The sequence below is a fragment of the Megalopta genalis genome, chromosome 5 (genome assembly GCF_051020955.1).
Source record: "Megalopta genalis isolate 19385.01 chromosome 5, iyMegGena1_principal, whole genome shotgun sequence".
NCBI classification, from domain to species: Eukaryota; Metazoa; Arthropoda; class Insecta; order Hymenoptera; family Halictidae; genus Megalopta; species Megalopta genalis.
The window spans coordinates 704,161-723,043 of NC_135017.1; the positions used below are offsets into that span (position 1 = coordinate 704,161).

At 31.2% G+C, this 18,883-nt stretch overlaps 2 protein-coding genes across 4 annotated transcripts in view; one reads left to right on the forward strand and one right to left on the reverse strand.

Moving 5' to 3' along the window:
- The first annotated feature begins 1,113 nt into the window (after positions 1-1,113).
- LOC117223084 (uncharacterized) lies at positions 1,114-2,661 on the forward strand. Of its 2 annotated transcripts, XM_033475213.2 has the most exons (3): positions 1,115-1,323; positions 1,549-1,622; positions 1,691-2,661. In XM_033475213.2, exon 3 carries the CDS (start codon positions 1,700-1,702, stop codon positions 2,450-2,452), a length of 753 nt encoding a protein of 250 aa, XP_033331104.2. In that variant the 5' UTR covers positions 1,115-1,323; positions 1,549-1,622; positions 1,691-1,699; the 3' UTR covers positions 2,453-2,661. The 2 variants fall into 2 exon arrangements, with proteins under 2 accessions (XP_076378357.1, XP_033331104.2); XM_076522242.1 differs by having other exon boundaries at positions 1,114-1,323; positions 1,549-2,661.
- Positions 2,662-5,930: 3,269 nt separating this feature from the next.
- mas (trypsin-like serine protease domain-containing protein masquerade) overlaps positions 5,931-18,883 on the reverse strand; it is a 52,716-nt gene continuing 39,763 nt past the window's right edge. The window contains exons 6-11 of one of the 2 annotated variants that reach the window (XM_033475225.2): positions 18,206-18,329; positions 15,812-15,991; positions 10,504-10,759; positions 9,884-10,161; positions 9,197-9,351; positions 5,931-8,004 (exon numbers count right to left, since the gene is read on the reverse strand). In XM_033475225.2, the coding sequence (XP_033331116.2) occupies positions 7,837-8,004; positions 9,197-9,351; positions 9,884-10,161; positions 10,504-10,759; positions 15,812-15,991; positions 18,206-18,329 (1,161 nt within the window). In that variant the 3' untranslated portion in view covers positions 5,931-7,836. Of the gene's footprint in view, positions 8,005-9,196; positions 9,352-9,883; positions 10,162-10,503; positions 10,760-15,811; positions 15,992-18,205; positions 18,366-18,883 lie in introns of both variants that reach the window. The other variant, XM_033475224.2, reaches the window with a different exon arrangement.

Consider the following 18,883-nt stretch of genomic DNA (forward strand, 5'->3'; position numbering starts at 1 on the left):
GTTAAGCTAACTTTAATTCGGTAAAGGAATTTTTACAAGTACTAATTCCTATTTCACATCAGGATCACGACAATAGATTCCGTAAATCTTTAAATATGTAAATATTACCGCTGCTTAAAATACATCTATCTGCTGTTAATAAGAATATTAATTAAAATATATAATAATATTAACAGCATTTTACATTTATTTCCTCATGGAAGACTATCCGCACCGTCATCACTATCTCTTATGTTTACGTTATCACTTGCATTTACTAGTTGCACACATTTCATTATTACAATCTGGTTGTGTGTGGTAGTAATTCTATACTATAAAAAAAACGAGGTGTGATGTAATATTATTATATTAAAAATATTATTATACGGTGGCCGACTGAACTGAACAACTTAACTAAAATCAAATCGAATAGAATTAAGACGATGATTTTACAAATCAACACAACATTATACGAATATACGTATATAATAATTAGAGATAAAATTGATACGTTTAAAAATGCTAATTCCATAATACCATACAGTCTTGATGCGACAGATCTGTACTGTTATGAGAACATTGATGAAGATAATGATGGTTAAGAAGTACATATACGCATAATATACCTTTTTTCTTTGCTAATGTCGATTCTGTTTCTTTTATTTTTTTTGTTTTGGTAACAATTTATATTTATTGTAAAACGACGAACAACGCCACACTTTATCGGTATGGCAACATTAACGGTTCTACCGCACTGCTGATGAATTTGATAATATAACGTAAGAGTCGCATCGTGAAGATGCTAAGGCCTAAGAGCCCAAACCCATCTTCTCTTCTCTACTTTCATATTATAATTATTTGAAATAACTATAAAGTTTTTAATATTTGAGGCTGGTTTATATCTTTTCCTTTTAAACAAATTATTGTGCAGATTATTTCATTTGGCTATTTTTAAAAGAGAGAAATAACGAAATAATTTATTATTTGAAATTATTTTATTTTAAATGAACCTTCTCCAATTTAAAAATACCGACATTTGGCATCAACATCGACCCAAACCGAAACGGAAGTCATCAGCCAGTGAAAATGAGCCTTAAGATCAATGGGAAACAACTGTGTAGGGAATATTTGAGATTTGAGAATTATCACGCTAGCGAGCTATTTCCCTAGGCAAGCGTGCTAAGGTGTTTAGCTGGCACGAGTTGCCATGAAACATGATATAGAAAGGAATAGAGAATAAAGTGTTATTGATAAGTTAAATGTTTGAAGTTTCTTTACCTTCGGCATAGGTATCATCCGGGAAAAGGAAACCTTACAGGGACAGTGTTGTGGCTGTCATCTATAGTAAGTACAAACCTTTTTACGAACTAACATTCAATATGGCTGTTCATGACTTGTAAACCATGTGCCGATGTATTGCCATTCCCGCCATTCATTCATTTTATACGATATTGAACAATCCTGAGCGAACCCAAGCGAACAGATCGACAGAAACAACATTTATTTTGATTCCTTACAGTTTTTTATATCTTTTGAATACAATTTAAGGTACATATATTTTTGTTTCAGATTCATCATCACTGACAACGTAGCAGCAAGGAGTAGATAAATCAACCTATTTAATAAACACGCATGGAAGTTTTGTATGTCACAATAAGTGTTTCTTTACATCTTTAGAATGTCATTTAAAGTCAATCTATTTTTGTTTTAGATCATAAACATGTCATCAAGAAATTGTTGTGTACCAAATTGCAAGTCCAATTATTTGGTACCAAATCACCATTTTCCCAAGAATGTACTCATAAATGAAATGTGGAAAGAAGCAGTGTGCTCACCTGTTATTAATGCACTAACAGTACAAGAAAGAACAAAATATAAAGTATGCCACTTGCACTTTCCTGAAAAGGCATATATGTGCTCTGGTCAAAGACGACGATTGAAGTTAGATTCTGTACCAAGTAAAAATATTCCAAATGCGCCATTAATAGAAGCCTCCTGTGAACCATTAGCAAATACAAGTAATATAAAACTAAATGTTTCATGTATAAAGCAAGATGGTACAGAGATTGAAACCTCCTGTGAACCATTAGAAAGTATGAGTCACACACAAAGTAACATAAAATCAAATGTTTCATATATAAAGGAAGATGATAAAGAGATTAAAGCCTCCTATGAACCATTAGCAAATACAAGTAATATAAAATCAAATGTTTCATGTATAAAGGAAGATAATACAGAGATTGAAGCCTCTTCTGAACTAATACCAGACACATGTAGCACACAAAGTAAAGGGATTAATATTAAAAAAAGAAAAAGGAATGTCTTAAGCCCTGTTACAAGACAAAGAAATTTATCACCTATCATAAAGAAATTTTATCAAAATTCAAAGAGTTTGACATCAAAATGGAAAAACACTACCTTCACATCACAAGTGAATATTGCAAGAAAGAAGATATTCTCCTTGTATGGATAACGTCTAGCAAACAAACTGTCCCTGAACCCAATGCACACTTATAAGAATGCGACTACATCAGTCACAACATAAAGTGATGGTACATTTACACTATGAAAAGAATAATCGTGGAAACTTATTAAAAAGAAAACAATGAATTCGTATATATGAAGTTAAACTTTTCATGATTAATTATTGTTTTTATAATAAATTAAATCGAGTTTTTATAATCGTCTTATTATTTACATATGCCCAAGTAGTGCATGTTACGGACTTGCAGGGATTGACCCTCTAGGACTATGCCAAGATTCGACGGAGTCGAATAAACGTATGATACGAATAATGAATAAGTATGGTTTAAAGCATCGTGTTTGGTATCATCTTAATTTGAAAAATCTGACTAATATATTGAAAAAAATTTTTTGTATAAAAAATTAGAAATAAAATAGATAAGGCATAGTTTTTTTCTGGCATTATTGGGTATTTGTATTAATGTACACCGATATGCTGGCCGTTGGCTTTTAAGTATGCCGACTGCCCTGATTTTCTAAAGGCGAGCCGCGAGGCTCGAAAAATCGTGTTTAGTTTGCCTAAATTGTCCATTTTCGACTTTAAGCTGCGGGACGAATTTACTGTATCTCGAAAGCTAAGGTCGACCGACGTTAAATGGAAAAAGCTTTTGAGCATATCATTCTTTATAATTGAAATTGAAATTGGTCATGGTGCAAGCTTTCGACAACTTCACTTAGATTAGGCATGAGAATTTGCTACCAAACCTTGCATACCGAGCTATTACTGCGCTACAATGTAAAAAGATCCGTTACCTGATATCGGCAAGACCATACTAATACAATATTAAAATGATATTAGTTTTAGTTATTTCTTCTCGAAATCGTTACCAAGCTATTTGTAAGATTTTTTTTATTAAAAATAAATTAAACTTAATTAATTTAAGACTTAACACGGTATAAAACATCATATATGAATCCTTGAAATATCTAAGCAGAATTTCGGAGTCCACATAACACCTAAACATATTTGAAAAAACCTAATCTCGTAGCAACAAATGTATACGGCCACAGATTCTATTGTAATCTGCTAGTTAGATCTAACAAGATGTAATTTGAAAAAAATTGACTCATGTAGCATATGCGAAAAACCTTCAATTTGCAATAACGTAAATAACGTAAAAATTTATTAAATAAACGATAATGAGAACAAAAGGTTGTTACCTAATTGTCTTCTTTCAACGCTAAACGGAACAGTAGACCCATCGATTTTTGGATGACAAAATAACTCCTTTCGTTACTGAAATTCCTGTTTTGTTATTCTTAACGTAACAGGTGCGTGTTTCCTTGATTTTGTGAATCTCGGTAATCTAATTATGTTTTATGGCTACATTTGTTTGCGTCGAGCAAGCTGCCGCCTTGCGCCAGCCGAGCACGCCTCTCATTGGTCAGTGTTTTTATTAATAACTCGTAAACAAAGCCGCAAATTGCATTTGCACTAAGAAAAAAGTTACTTCAAATGAGGAACAATACAGGAACCCTTCATTTCCCAATCTTGAATAACTTTTAGAATACCCTATATACACTGCTCAAAAAAAATTATAGCATAGTAAAATTTTGGATTAAAATGGGCCAACTTTGACTGATGATGACTCCGCAAAAAATTGTCGTAGGATGATGACTTTTTTAAATTAAAGCTTGAAACCTCTACTTTAGGATAATGTTTCTGAATTTTAAGTTTGCTATACCCTCATCACTGTAATATTTTAATTGTAAGACCATGTTTGCCATATTAAAAATTGTCAAGTTTAACGAAATGTACGGATTTCGTAAAATTGTTTTCAGAGATGCTGTTTGCAGCTGGATGAAATTTAATCCTTCCCTTTTAATTAAAGATAAGAAACTTGCTGCAATTTTTTCGCAAAATTATAGAATTCAAATTAAAGTAACTCTTGCCTTTTTGGCATGAAATCGGAGCTTGCATTGACATGAAGGACTGGCTACAAGTCGTAGTCGTAATAGAGCAGGGCTCGGAATTAACCAGCACGCAACATGAGGATCGCGAGGCTATGCCTCCTGACTCCTGTTGCGCGTTTCGCTTCTCGTGGTCTATTGCTTTATACATGTGTGCACAGCATTTAGGCGATAACCGAGGAGCAAGATCCGGAGGACTTAGGAGATGTAGCTCTCGCGGTCCTCATGTTGCTGGTTAATTCCGAGCCCTGCTTAATGGAGCAATACGGAGGAAACACATGCTACTGAAATTGAAACATACATACAAACACACACGATGTGTAAGATCTGACCAGTAATCTCCCTGATGTGCACATCCGATAACACTAATGCTGGTGATACATGAGAAAAGTGCAAACATTACTTTCAGATGCTGTAACTGCGAAAAAAAATCGCAGTCACGTTTTTTTTTTTTTTAATTAGAGGGGACAAAATTTTGTAAAAATCGTGCATTTCGTAAAACCTGGTAATTTTCAATATAATTTTCATAATCACACATTTGAAGAGTTACAGCGGCGGGGGTGCATAAAACTTGAAATTCAGAAACATTATCTTAAAGTAGATGTTTCAAGATTTAATTTTGAAAAAAAGGTAGTCATCTTACAATGATTTTTCGCAGAGTCATCGTCAGTCAAAATTGGCCAATTTTAATCCATTTATATTATAATTCTTTTTAGCAATATGCATCATATTCATCCTATATCCGTAAAAGTCAAAAGAAAGACTTTAACATTAGCCTTGACCTTGATCTTGATATTTGCAAGCCATTCTCACTAATTTTCAGGCTTTATACCATGTACCGCTACAACACTAATCAAAATATGTTATCCCATTTGAAAAACAACAATAACCTTGAAAAGATGATCTTGAAATCTTCACTATGATAATAATTTCCTTACTAAAGGACATATTTTTCATTACACATTTACTCGTATTATTAAAAACAACTATTAGATTTACTTCAGATGAACATGTTAGGTGACATTCTCCAATGAAAAGTTGAGTCAGAAAATATGATAGGTTTCAAATACTTTTGTTATTCGTTCATAGTGCATGTTCCTATTAAGTAGGCATTATTTTGATTTAAAAACTTGACATGACACGTCATAAGTTAAAATACGGAGGTCTAGGCGTTCAAATACCTTTATTAACTACCGTATACACATTGAAAGTGTGCATTCACTTAGTTATAATTTATTGCATTGATTTAGAACTTTTTATTTAAAAATAACGTTAAGTAAAATGTTCTCAGTTGTTTAGTAAAATTTCTTAATTTAGATTATTTTTTAACTGATTTGTAGAAACTGTGATGAAACTGAAAAAATTTTAAGATTGACATGACCAAAAGAGAACTCCATGGACGCTAATTTCGAAATGTCGTTAAGTCCCTACACTGTCAGTCGAAGTAAATGTAATAGTTAACAGATACTGTTGCTTAAATTATTGACCTCTTAATTGCAAAACGTATTGAGCAAACATAAAAATAATCGTTTTTTGTTGCAATTTTTTATAAATTACATTGGTATTTTTTAAACAATCTTTCTTAAACAATATAATTTTCCGATTGAATTGATTTCACAATCACAAAAAGCTGTCTCTTTACCTTCTTATATTATATTGTAGAAAAATAAATTACATTACTTTAAAAATTGCATTTTTTCCTGCTACCACTCACATATTACAAAAATATTGCACTATTAGCCAAATTTGACAATCCTTTCCTATATTCGTATTATTCTACATTTTAATATCATTAAGAACGGTTTAAAAAACGAAAAATTAGTATAATGATTTAATTTGGTAATGTCTATATAGCAAAAATACTGTACATTAATAGCTATTATTCAATGTTTAAATACACCATGTAAATTGCATGAATTTAATTAGTGAAATTTAATGTCATTGTTACGCGACATTAAACTAAACTTTTTTGCTACGACATTGTTCTATGTTCATGTTGCGAAGCTTAATATAAATAAATAACATGCATATATTTTCCCTATTATAAATTTTCAATAATTGGATGCGCTAATCAACACCACATATTACATAAGAATTATCTTTGTTACCTAGTATTGACGCACTTGATGGCACGATTACTCGAAGAAAAATCATAAATTATTTTAAAGAGGAATTTTTGTGTAACAAGTTTGCAGAAACGATATGCTTCTTTTTGAATAAATAAACAATACAAAATTCCAGACATATGTCTTACAAATTATTAACGTCGGTAATATAAGTTTTTAATTACAATTAGAGTCAGTTACATCGAGACTCTAGTATCAAATTTTTAGGAGTTTTATTGCGAAATCAGGTTTTCTATATTGGTGTGCAGAATAACTCAAAAGCTAAACAATTAATTTGTTTTTTACAAAAAAGTTGATATTAGTTCTATGTTCTTCTGTGAATCAGAAATTTAAATTCTATTCTTTATTTGTAGCCTTTTCTATCTGCAAAATTCAACTTTCTTCCAAGTGCTAGATCATCATGAATTTCATCGTTTTTTTATTTAAAATGATTAAGCATTTAGAAAATTTGATCTTTCTTATATTCATGTACTGTGAGCAATACTGCACATCAATAATGGTTACAATAACAATAAATAATAAAGAGAGATTAAAGTAGTATTTAATTAGGCATGAACTTATGTTTTATAAAAATCTACTCTGACATTGTTAACAACATCCTCTAAAAAATTCATATAAATTTCTTGTTTTTAGATCTGTTACACTGAAATTCTCCCTTCACATATCTCACCAATAATACATCACAAAATTTTGTATGTACGTTTAAGATACAATAAACTTCCATTTATTCTATGCTATAAACTCAATTATGATTAATTGAACAACAAATTTTTTTAAGATACATTAAAACAAATTATTCTTCTATCACGGTATGTACAAATTATTATAGCTTTTTAATATTAGTATGTTTTTGGTATTATAAAAACATACAATCTGCGCTTCATCCAGAGTTTATACAACGTCAAAATTTTGTTGAAATGATAAATACTTCTGGTGAAAATAACTCTTGAATGAACTCTTTAATTCTGCATGTTGATTAAGTATCTTAAAAAAATTGAACAAACGAAAGTTTTTGCCGTTGCTACGCAAAATTATATAAAATATTAATATGAAAATTTTATTCACTTTGTTAAAGCTAAGACATTCACGTTAAATATGTCACAAATATTGTAACATTTTCTGAAGTCGAATTCGCCACGAGGATAATATGTATCTATCATACATTGAAAACAAAATTCTTTTCGCAATCTTTGCTAGATACGCAGCAAAATATGCTACGTCATCAAGCGCGTAAAGGTACTACACGTCTTCTTAATAAATAAATCTCTCAATTTTTATAAATAGATTTTAAAACGAGCTAAAGGTTGTTTACAGAAATAATTTGGTTGATCCAGCCAATGAATGCCGAAACTTTCACATAAACGCCAGGAACATCCAATCTTCCGCAACCAAAACCCCATGAAACAAGTCCAGCCAATTCATAAAATCCATCATCTTGGCACACTAAGGGTCCTCCTCCGTCACCCTAGATAATATAAAATTACAATTACAATGCTATTCTTTAAAAAAATATATAAAAATTGTTAATATGACTGACAGGTGATAATGTTTAAGTTACATGAGATATATAGATTTTCATCAAACAATCTTACAATTTATAAAATTTTTAATATATACATTATGTTTAGAAATATTAAGGAAAGTGGCCCAATAAGGAATAGTACTCATTCTAAAAATATAAAAAATAAATATCTATTAATTGGCTAAACGCACTGCTTTACTTACTCTCTGTACAAGTAGTAATCAATAAATCATAATTCCTTAATCGATATAAAAAGTAAAACTATTTCTTATCTGTTTTTTATCTATTTTTATCTATTCTGATGTGAAAGTAAGTTATTTTCATTGATTTACATTTAATTGCCACAATGTATACATTTTTTAAATTCATAAATTATACAGCTAAATCTGTTTTTGTGCGGTCTTTTTTATGCGATTTTTTTCTGCGGTCCCTATCTACTGCACAAAAACAGGTTTGACTGTAGTATACGATAGCTACTATTACATGTATATACATATAAAATTTTGGACATCTTTAATTAGATATGATTTACACCCGAAGTCAGAGTAATAAATTACTTATCACTACTTATTACACGTAAAAATTTTAATATTTTACTGGTCAATAAATCTTTTAGCTGAAAATTTTATTTATGTATATTATATCCCAATCAGCCAAGTCTGCTTCGATCAAATACTTGTAAAACGCTTGATAGTGTATTTTGCAAGGAAATTTATATAGGCTCTGCTGAAAGAAGACTCTGCTCTGCAATGGCAAATCGTCACGGAACCTTGTACCGAAACATACCGTTTGAAGAGGGCAGGTTAATCGCACTTATGTGGCAGATATACAGTGCTATAACCTTTGGCATGGTATTTGGCATGGACAAGGTGTTGGTGCCAAATCCAGTATAAAATGCGGAAATGGATGGCTCGGTGTTTGACATAACAGCGTACGATCAGAATCATGTTAATAAAACATTGCTTAAATATGGTAGACGTTACAAACTTGTATATATTTCATGAATTAAGTACCAAAACTACTTTCAAGAATGCATTTTTTGTAAATAAACGATTGTGTGCAAAATTTTATTAGTCCGCAATAAAATAAACCTTTAAGATAACCCAGTTCTATAAACTACAGTTCCTTTTATTACCTGACACGCATCATTGCCTTGTTCACCACCAGCACAGAAGCTACTTGCTGGTAAAATGAAGATTTTTTCTGTGACTGCATTTACTTTTCTTATACATTCAGCATCGCTCACGATTGGTATTTCTGCTTCACGTACTCTGAGAGGAATGGGGCCAGCTATATAAAATATTACAAACCCATTAGTTATAACGTTATACACATGTACTATAAATTAGCTCAAGCTTATATAGGATTTACTCATACAGCAAATTTATTGCAGCAAATTTATTTATTGCTCTTCATCATTTAAAAAATTCGATCTACCCTGACAAAAGGAGTTTATTTAGAGAAGCATATTTGGTAACAAAAATGTAATTATCCATTTAAATTCCTCGTCGACTAAATGAATATATAAATAATTAATTACATTTCCGTTAAACAATTATTCACCTAATACAACTACTATGGGCTCAACAAATTTGTCCATCTTATTATTAAAACTACAAGAATTTGTGATTAATTAGTAGTTACTTTGCAGTATGTATAAATCAAGTAATTAAAAAATATAATTTTAAAAACAATACACTTTAGGAGGAGATTGCTACTGCTTCATATAGTATATGTCTACATTATACATTTAAACTACAGTATTGACCTCAATTTCAGTATTCACAATAAAACAAATATTCAATTTCATGTTAAGCTTTACCTTCACCCATGTATCCATAACCAGTGACAGTGCATCGCTTGCCAGCTGTATGGCTAACACCCCGTGCAGGTAAACACACAAGGCAAACACCATCCTTCAGCTCTGCTTGTCCATGAAGTTTCAACAGTGCTATGTCATTGTCCAGTGTTTGACTGTTGTGATTATGATGAATGTAAGTAGTTGCAACTCGTAAAGTTTGAGCCCCAGGACTTCCATACTTTCGCGTCAGATCATGATCACCAACTCTCACATATATTGCGTCTCCAGATCTCACGATGCTACAAACAATTATTAATTATAATGACTAAAGAGATAAATGTTTCAAGGAAACCATTTTAATTTTAAAGAATGATTACACAGAAACAACAAATATTATGAAGTCAAATCATAAATAATTTCCATTTCTTTGACAGACATTTATTTTGTTTTCTTTTTGAACCCTTATCTATTTAGTGAAAGTAAAAACTCGTTCGTCCCAATGACTCATAATGGGTACATACGAATAATAGATTTTCGACTTAATATTTGTAGTTTTTGAGGGTACTGAGATATTGAAATTTCAAACTATAAAGATCAATCATTGATTTAAAACGAATTATTCCAGTGAGAATAGAACTTACTTTGTAACACAATGTGCTGCTGTAAGAACCCACTGTGTCCCGATAAGTGCACCTCCGCATAGATATTGGTTAAGGGAATTAATTAAAGCAACTTGCCAACACCATTCATTTGCATCAGCGTCTTCACCACCAACAACACGCGCACCTCTTTCAAAGCTACGTGCTTGTACCGGTCCACGAGAAGTTCCTTTTACACCGCATACATACTTACTGTATACAGGACTTCTCATGGTTGTCGTCATTGTCGTTGTTTCGTCTGTTACATAAATAATATTCCAATCTCTTATTTGCCCAATTTGTAGATTATAGTAAATTACTAGTATTTCTATTACAAATACATATATAGATAAAATGAAAAAGAAAAACAGCAATATTGTTTTATAAAACTAATTATAAAACTCAGTATGCCTATTTTGTGGATGATAACAAATTTTAGATGTACTTCACTTTATTATTCCTCTCGAATTCCCATGCCTTTAACACTATACTACCAAATTAGTCAAAATGTCTGGTTTCTGATCCTTTCTTTTACGATTTTTACTATTATAAAAATGTTTTTGAACTGGAAATAATGATTCTGATAGATTCAAGAGAGGACTCGATGATAGGAGAACGAAAGGATGAGATAGAAGGACTAATAGCGATGAAGGTAAGAATAGAAAGCGAACTATGGAACATTTGGACAATATAAAGCAATAATAATAATGACAGAACAAGCAAGGCTAGTGGAGAAAATGATCATTGGTGGAAACTTCAATGTAAGAATAGGGGAGGGGGTAAATATATATTTATGATGAAGAAGAGGAAGCTGGATCATTATATAAAAGATCAAAAGATAAGACAGAAAATAAAGAAGGAGAAAAACTTTTGAGATGGTGTGGGAAGAGGGAATGTATATTTTAAATGAGGACATGAAAGGAGATGAAGAAGGGGGATATACGCAATTCAGTGAAAGAAGAGCATTAGTTATTGACCATGTTATAACTAATAGAGAAGGTTTTGAGAAAACAGAGGAATTATATCTAGGCGACAGAGTAGACTTAGACCACATGCCTGCAAATAAGAGAGATCGTGAAGAGGAAGAGATGGTGTAAAAAGAAATAATTGCAGTAATGAACAGACCATAGGCAGGTACAAGGAAACTGGTTTTAAACTCAGAATAATAAAAAATAATGGAATGCAACAAAGGTACAGGAAATGACAAGTGATTAAATGAAGATAGAAAGGGATGAACGTAGACAGAAAATTTACATACATGGGTGTGATCATGCTAGAGGAGACAACATGTTAGAGGAGACAAAGGCGGTACTCAACCAAATATAGGATATAAGGGAAAAAAGTTTAGGGATAACTTTAAATTAAGAATAGATCTTTTCGATGCATAGGAATATAAAGATATCTGAAGTGGGCATTGGGGTTAAGCCTGTATAAATTTAAAGAGGCGGAAAGAGATAAAGTTAATAAGTTAAAGTTAATAAGAGTGTGGAAATTCGAAAAAAGGTAGAGAGAGAAGAGGTAGAATATTAGTAAAAGAATGTTTGAGGGAGAATGAAAACGTGAGGCAGAAATGGGGAAGCGCTAAGAGAAGGGAAAAGTATTTGATGAGGAAGGAAAGAAAAGGAAGAAGTAATAGAGCAACTGGAGAGAAGGGGCAGAGAAGTGCAACAGCAAATGCAATATAATAGAATAATAAGCCCAAGATTCAACCAAAGGTATAAGTTTTTAAGAACAATAGAGTTACCGAAATACCTAAGAAGAGAAACGAAAGACTGGAATCAGCGACTATAAGCAAAGCAAGAGGAGGAAATTCGATCTATACCATGATTCGTTCGGAAACTTAGAACATATAACAGATGATAAGACATGGTAACTTCCTAGGCCACTAGAAAGGGGGATTCCAACTAGCGATAGAATGGCTCAGGAATCTGGAGAAGAAAAAAAAGTGTAAGAGGTTAGATAACGTAATAGATAGATAAGAAAGCCAAATGTATGATTTAATGCATGGATGTATGCAAAAAAAATTGTAAACTGAGTTCCTTTTTACGGTCGGAAGGCTGAAAATAAATTATTTCTATAAAAATCTTCCTATGAAAAACTTTTATATCAATTTAAATCAAGTTTATATCAATTTAATTTTGTTAGTGTTATAAAATAAGATATATTAATCCTGTTAAGGGTTCGGCAATTTTAATATTAAAATCAGTTCTTCCAACTTCATCTAAAGGCGCGGATTCACAGTTATCTACCAATTGTTGCTACTAAAAACCTCTCGATTTAACACCAGTGACACCAACGTTTCCGATGGAAAGTACGCGCGCCATCCTAACCTATATTGGTTTCTCCATGAATTGGCAGGAAATGTAAACAAGCAGAGCCAGATTGAAACGTAGTGTCGAGAGCCCTGCATAGTAGGAAAGAAGTTAAGACATTATTAACATTATTATAACATAATGTAAATAAGGCAGCAACCGAAAGTACAAATTAAGGTCGGTGACGTGAACGCTTTGTTTACATTTCCTGCCAATTCTTGGGGAGTCGAGCACATATAGATACTCACATCAGTACAAAAATGTATTTAAACTACGTCTTTTTCAATCTAGTTTTTATAAATAATCAATTATAATACGGTGGCACACCGTAAAAGTAAAAATTCAAAGCGTAAGATCTAAAAATTCATTCTTTGCAAAATATTAATGGAGAAATGTAGTTCTTTTTTAAAACCACCCTCAGTTTTTGCTGAGTGTATACTAATTTGTAGATAAAACTTTTAGTTTAATTCAAGAAATCAGTGCATATCTTCAATCACGTGCCATTGATAGAGTATTTGTTACTTTAATTAGATTTTCATAAGTTGAATTCATTACTACAGAACCATTAATATAAGTAAATTAGTTTATGAAGATAATAATACATTTCTATAATTTGTCATATTAAATGTTTATCAACTTTGAAGAGATTTTTAAAAAGAGTACTTTCTTGATTTCTTGTACACTACTTTTGGACATATTAAACTTTACATTAGAATCAGTTCTATTTTCTAGAATTTGTTAACAATGAAAATATTAATCAAAATTGTGATATAGACGTTCACTATTCGATCCCTATAATACAAGATAAGGTATAAGAGACTATGCAACAAAATTAAGAACCTTTAAACTAGTTAATTTTCAATGTAGGACTATTAATAATGTTTTAAAGTGCATATGAAGATCTATCAATTGATGAACAAAAAATACGATTTTATTAAAAACAGTTTAAATAATCTCAATTTTATTTATTAAGTTAAAAGTTTTTTTATTAATTTTTATTGAAATTTGTTATTTTCTTTGAACAATTTTTTTTCAATTCATTGCTAATAAATAAAATATAATTTTGCTGCAAATTAAAATTTGTCTGTATATGTTTACTAGTTTTTTACATTAAGTAATTTGATGTGTTACATAAAATTGTATATTATATTGCATTGTAATAGTATAATAAACATATAAATATATGTTTATTAAATAGAGTACAAAAAAATTATAATAAACATTAATATAGGATTAATATGTAATATCAAATAGTTAATTAATTAATTGCTAAATAATTATTAATTTATATTTTAATAACATTAATATGTAAGATTTATATGAATTACTTAATGTAAAAAAGACTAAAAAAATTTTTAAGGAAATTTTAGTTTTTGAAGAAGTTACTATTATTTTTTGAATCTCCTACATGATCATTTCATTTTTCACGCATTAGCAATAAACTGACAAAAAGCTGTTGGGAAAAGATTGCTCAATAGTTATATGGCAACAAATGGCATTTTATTTGATAAAAGATTAAGATTATTTAAATTTTTTCAAATAAAATTATATTTTCTTTTTAAATGAAAATGGATTAGTTCAGGAGTTATTAATTTTGTCCCAAAATCCACTACAAGATCAAACACTGTGTAACGTACCAAATCAATTTCTATTAGTTTTTGTTCGAGTGGCTAGAAGGAAGGTTGTCGGAAGTAGGGTAAATATGGCCGCGTAGAAATCATGATGGCATAGTAGAGTAACAGAGAAGAAAAAGAATGGGATTTGTATGAGTAAAGTGACGACCATGTGGCTATTCCTCAAGATGGGTAATTCTCCTGATAACATCAGGTAGAAACAGCATTTTTAAAAACGGAGACACAAATCGCTTTGCGTGACGTCATAAAATATTCCGTTTGTTCTCGTGACCTGTTCGCAACAAGCGAAAATTAATGATATCGAGGGATTCATAATTAAAAATCATTGATTTTATATATGCATAACCAATTTCGTGTTATTCGCCGGTTATAGAAACTAATATGTTCCCTTTCTATTCCCTGGTCTCCACTTCTACTATCCACGTGACGTCACCAATGTTCCGTTTGTCCCCATTTTTGACAAAGCTGCATTTGGCCACCCTGGTTTTTGTACCGTACAGTATCAGGGGTTGTTAAAAACATTCGTAACCACGTGATTTTAAAATTTCGATGACCGGACGCGGATCTTTTATTGGCATATCTTGCAAGAAAAACAAATTATTTTTCATTTTATATCAATCTGACAGGATATTCTTTTTCATAGTTCCGTAGTTTCATTGTCACACTTACATTAATTGTGTATTATATCAGCTTTCTTTTCTCTAAAGCAATAACATATCACACTGATAAATCATAATAAAATGTGACATGTAAATTCATTCGTAAGAAACATTGTTAAATACAGTGATAAAAAATATTCGAAATAATTTTTTTGTTCATGATGTCGTATGATCTTCATTTTTCAAAATGTATAACAAGAGGTTTACAAAAAACAACCACTGTAGCCTTTTTCATTTCTACCATATAGGGTGGTGGAGCCGATTACCGTGGAGTGGCTTTGATCTTTTTGCGAATATAATTAAATTTGTTTTTATCGGATAAGAGATATTAAATTGATAAATTCAAGAAGAAACAAAATAACGAAATAAAATAATAATAAAAAATAAATAATAGTAACTTAAATAAATTATAATAAAAGAATACAATTTAAACAAAAAATTAACCGAATAAAAGAATGATGATTGAAGTTCATTACCCCATCTATCACTACCGAAAAATCTGGTTTGCTATCAAATTAAATGTAAACCTTTTCGAATATGAAATACGGACAGAACAATAAAAAAATTACTGCTGTTGTGTTTTTCTAGTCTGCATAAAAATAAACAAAATAGTATTGATTGATTTGATCTGGAAATTTCTTTCGTTATTCCTATACACCTGCGATAAAAGTTAAATAGTTGAAATCAATTTAGTTGTACAACTTACATATCATCGTTGTTAGCGGCGTTGTGTATGGCCTTGACGTTACATACATAGTATCGTTTCTATTATCCAGAACTGGTTCGCTTGAGTTTCCACCACTGAATTCTCGTATCAATGATTTTGGTGCGCAACATTGATGTCCTTGTTTCTTGCATTTGAATAAATTCGTTAATTCAGCATTTCCTAAAAATAGCATAATAAAAAATATTTTTCTCGTGCGAGCAAAATTTCTTACAATCTGGTAGCTGCATACATGAATTCCACAATATCAAATATATCATGGAAAATTGGCATCGTTAACGTAGTAAGTGTATACTAAAAGCTTTACGGATACAGAATTTAAAGCTGGACATGTTTGATGTGCATTGTTGCTGTATAAAGATCAGCAGAAGGTCATACTCCAGTGTCTATTGTATCATAAAAAATAACAATCTTGAAATCTCTAAAAGTATCGCTCAGATTCATATATTTGTTTTCATCAGGTACAGTGACTCGCATTAATATTCGGACACGATATTGTTAGAAGAATTATTGCTCCTTTTTATTGTTTATGTCTTAAATTTGAAATGATTAATTCTGTATTTACTTTACGCCACAGCATTTTTGGACTGTCAGATCCGTAAAGATTAAATTTGCTTTCATCCGAAAATATTACATCATTCCACCACCAGTTGTCTCTGTAAAAATATATATATTTATTGCACATGTTCTTTTTTGTATAATAAGCGATAAACAAGATTGTGACAAAATTGAACGTCGCAAAAAAAATCTTTTTAATCATGTTATCATAATATTAATATTTTGTCGGTTGACCCTTTTGTTTTATTACTTCATGTAATCGCTTGGGCATGTTACAGATGATTTTATTTAAATAATCCGGCGAAATCCGTTTCCATTCGTCTAACAAACGTTGTTTTATGTCTGTTGTTGTCTTTGTAGGTGTTGTACGAACTTTGCGGTCCAATTGATCCCATAAATTTTCAATTGGATTTAAATCAGACGATTGAGGAAGAGAATGCAGTACTTTTGGACAATTGTATAATAATATCCATAATATCATCGATAAAAACTAGTTCATCTACACCTATAGACGAGACTCCACTATAACTATGACCCCACACTATTACACTCCTACCACCGTGTTTCACTATCGGTCTTAAATTTGCAAAAGAATATTTTTACAGAGACAACTGGTGGTGGAATGATGTAATATTTTCGGATGAAAGCAAATTTAATCTTTACGGATCTGACAGTCCAAAAATGCTGTGGCGTAAAGTAAATACAGAATTAATCATTTCAAATTTAAGACATAAACAATGAAAAGGAGCAATAATTCTCCTAACAATATCGTGTCCGAATATTAATGCGAGTCACTGTATGTCCGTTACAAATGACTTTCTATAGTACCAAATGTATTATTATTAATCAGACTTTTTTTAGTTTTTGAATGATGGTTCTTACTCGACGTTCATGAACTTTTCTTCTGTAGTACAAATTAATACCTGAGGAACATATTATAAACAATAATATCAACTTATGAATATCACGAGATTCTGATTCAAAAAATAATTTACGGCATTGCATATGTATGTGTATGATATATATATGTATACATCTATCTAAATATAATGTAACAGTAAACAATGTCCATTCCTGGACTGTGAAACTAAAATAAATATTTCTTCTGCATCTATTTTACAGATTCATGACGTCTGATATATTTAAACTTTAGACATTAAAGTCAAATTTCTTAAAAATATTGAATAATGGCGTACATTTGTTTTTATACTGACACAGAATTTTATATGACAATCTAGCTTGTACCGGATACTATATAAATACAAAGTTATTCTAGGTATACAAGGTGTCCCAAAATTATGTTACTTCCGTAAAATGAGGGGTTTCTGAGATCATTTGAAATAAGTGTTTCCTTAGCACAATTCCAATCCGCGGCTTTGTTTATGTGTTATTAACGAAAAACACTGACCAATGAGAGGCGAGCTCGGCTGGCACTAAGCGTCCGAGCCAATAAGCGGAACTGGACTTTGAACGCTCGTTGACTCGACCGCCTCGCGCCAGTTAATGTCGTCTCTCATTGGTCGGTCTTGTTGGTAATATCTCGTAAAAAAAGCCGCGGATTGCATTTGTGCTAAGGGAAAAGTTATTTCAAATGACCTCAGGAATCCCTCATTTCCCGATTTGTGTAACTTTTAGGACACTCTGTGTAAAAAGAAAGTTATTCTAACTGTATAGCATTATGGCTAAACATTTAATGGAAATATGTATTCAAAAATGGGACTGTCAAGGAAAATTGATATTTGGAAAAATACTTATTGATTTCATTCTGCGCTCGAAGCCCTTTATAAGAAATACAATCTAAGATGAACGAATACTTACTGAAGCAAGTGAAAGACAAGTAAGAAACGATACAGGAACCAGGACATTCTGGGCGAGGATCCGGCGGCAATAAAACCGTTGTAATCTGCGGCCGTGATGTAGGCTTCGGCCTCGGCCTTGGAGTCTGATACGAAGAAGATGGTGTCACTATGTTTATTTTCTACGTACCAATGTTTGATTTCAGTCCTTTTTAAATTATAGATTATCCGTTATCTTATTTGCCCTAATGTATATGTGCTTTTTAGTTTTATACAGGGCGTTCAGCTAAAGGAGGCCATCTAAATATCTTCATTGTTTTTCATGATAAATGTTTGTGGCTCAATTTGAATGATTTTCAAAGAAGTATATAGCGAGAGAAAAAATTTCTTAATTACGCTTATTTATCAGGATTCTAATGCAATAAATGATTATCTTTTTCTATTGCATCTTGTAGCAATATTCAATAATATAGAATGTAAGTTCCGCTAAATTAGCCTGCTACGAGATACAACAGAAAAAAATTCACTTTTCTTGCACAAGAAATGTCGATGGCCTTGAAAAAGAAACAGAAAGAACATAAGTAAACATGTTCATTTCAATGAATGTTTTTGTCCCGTTAAAAACATTTTTCAGAACATTAAAAGCAATTAAGATGTTTAGGTGGCCTGCTTTTAGTTGAGGCACTCTGTATAACAGTGG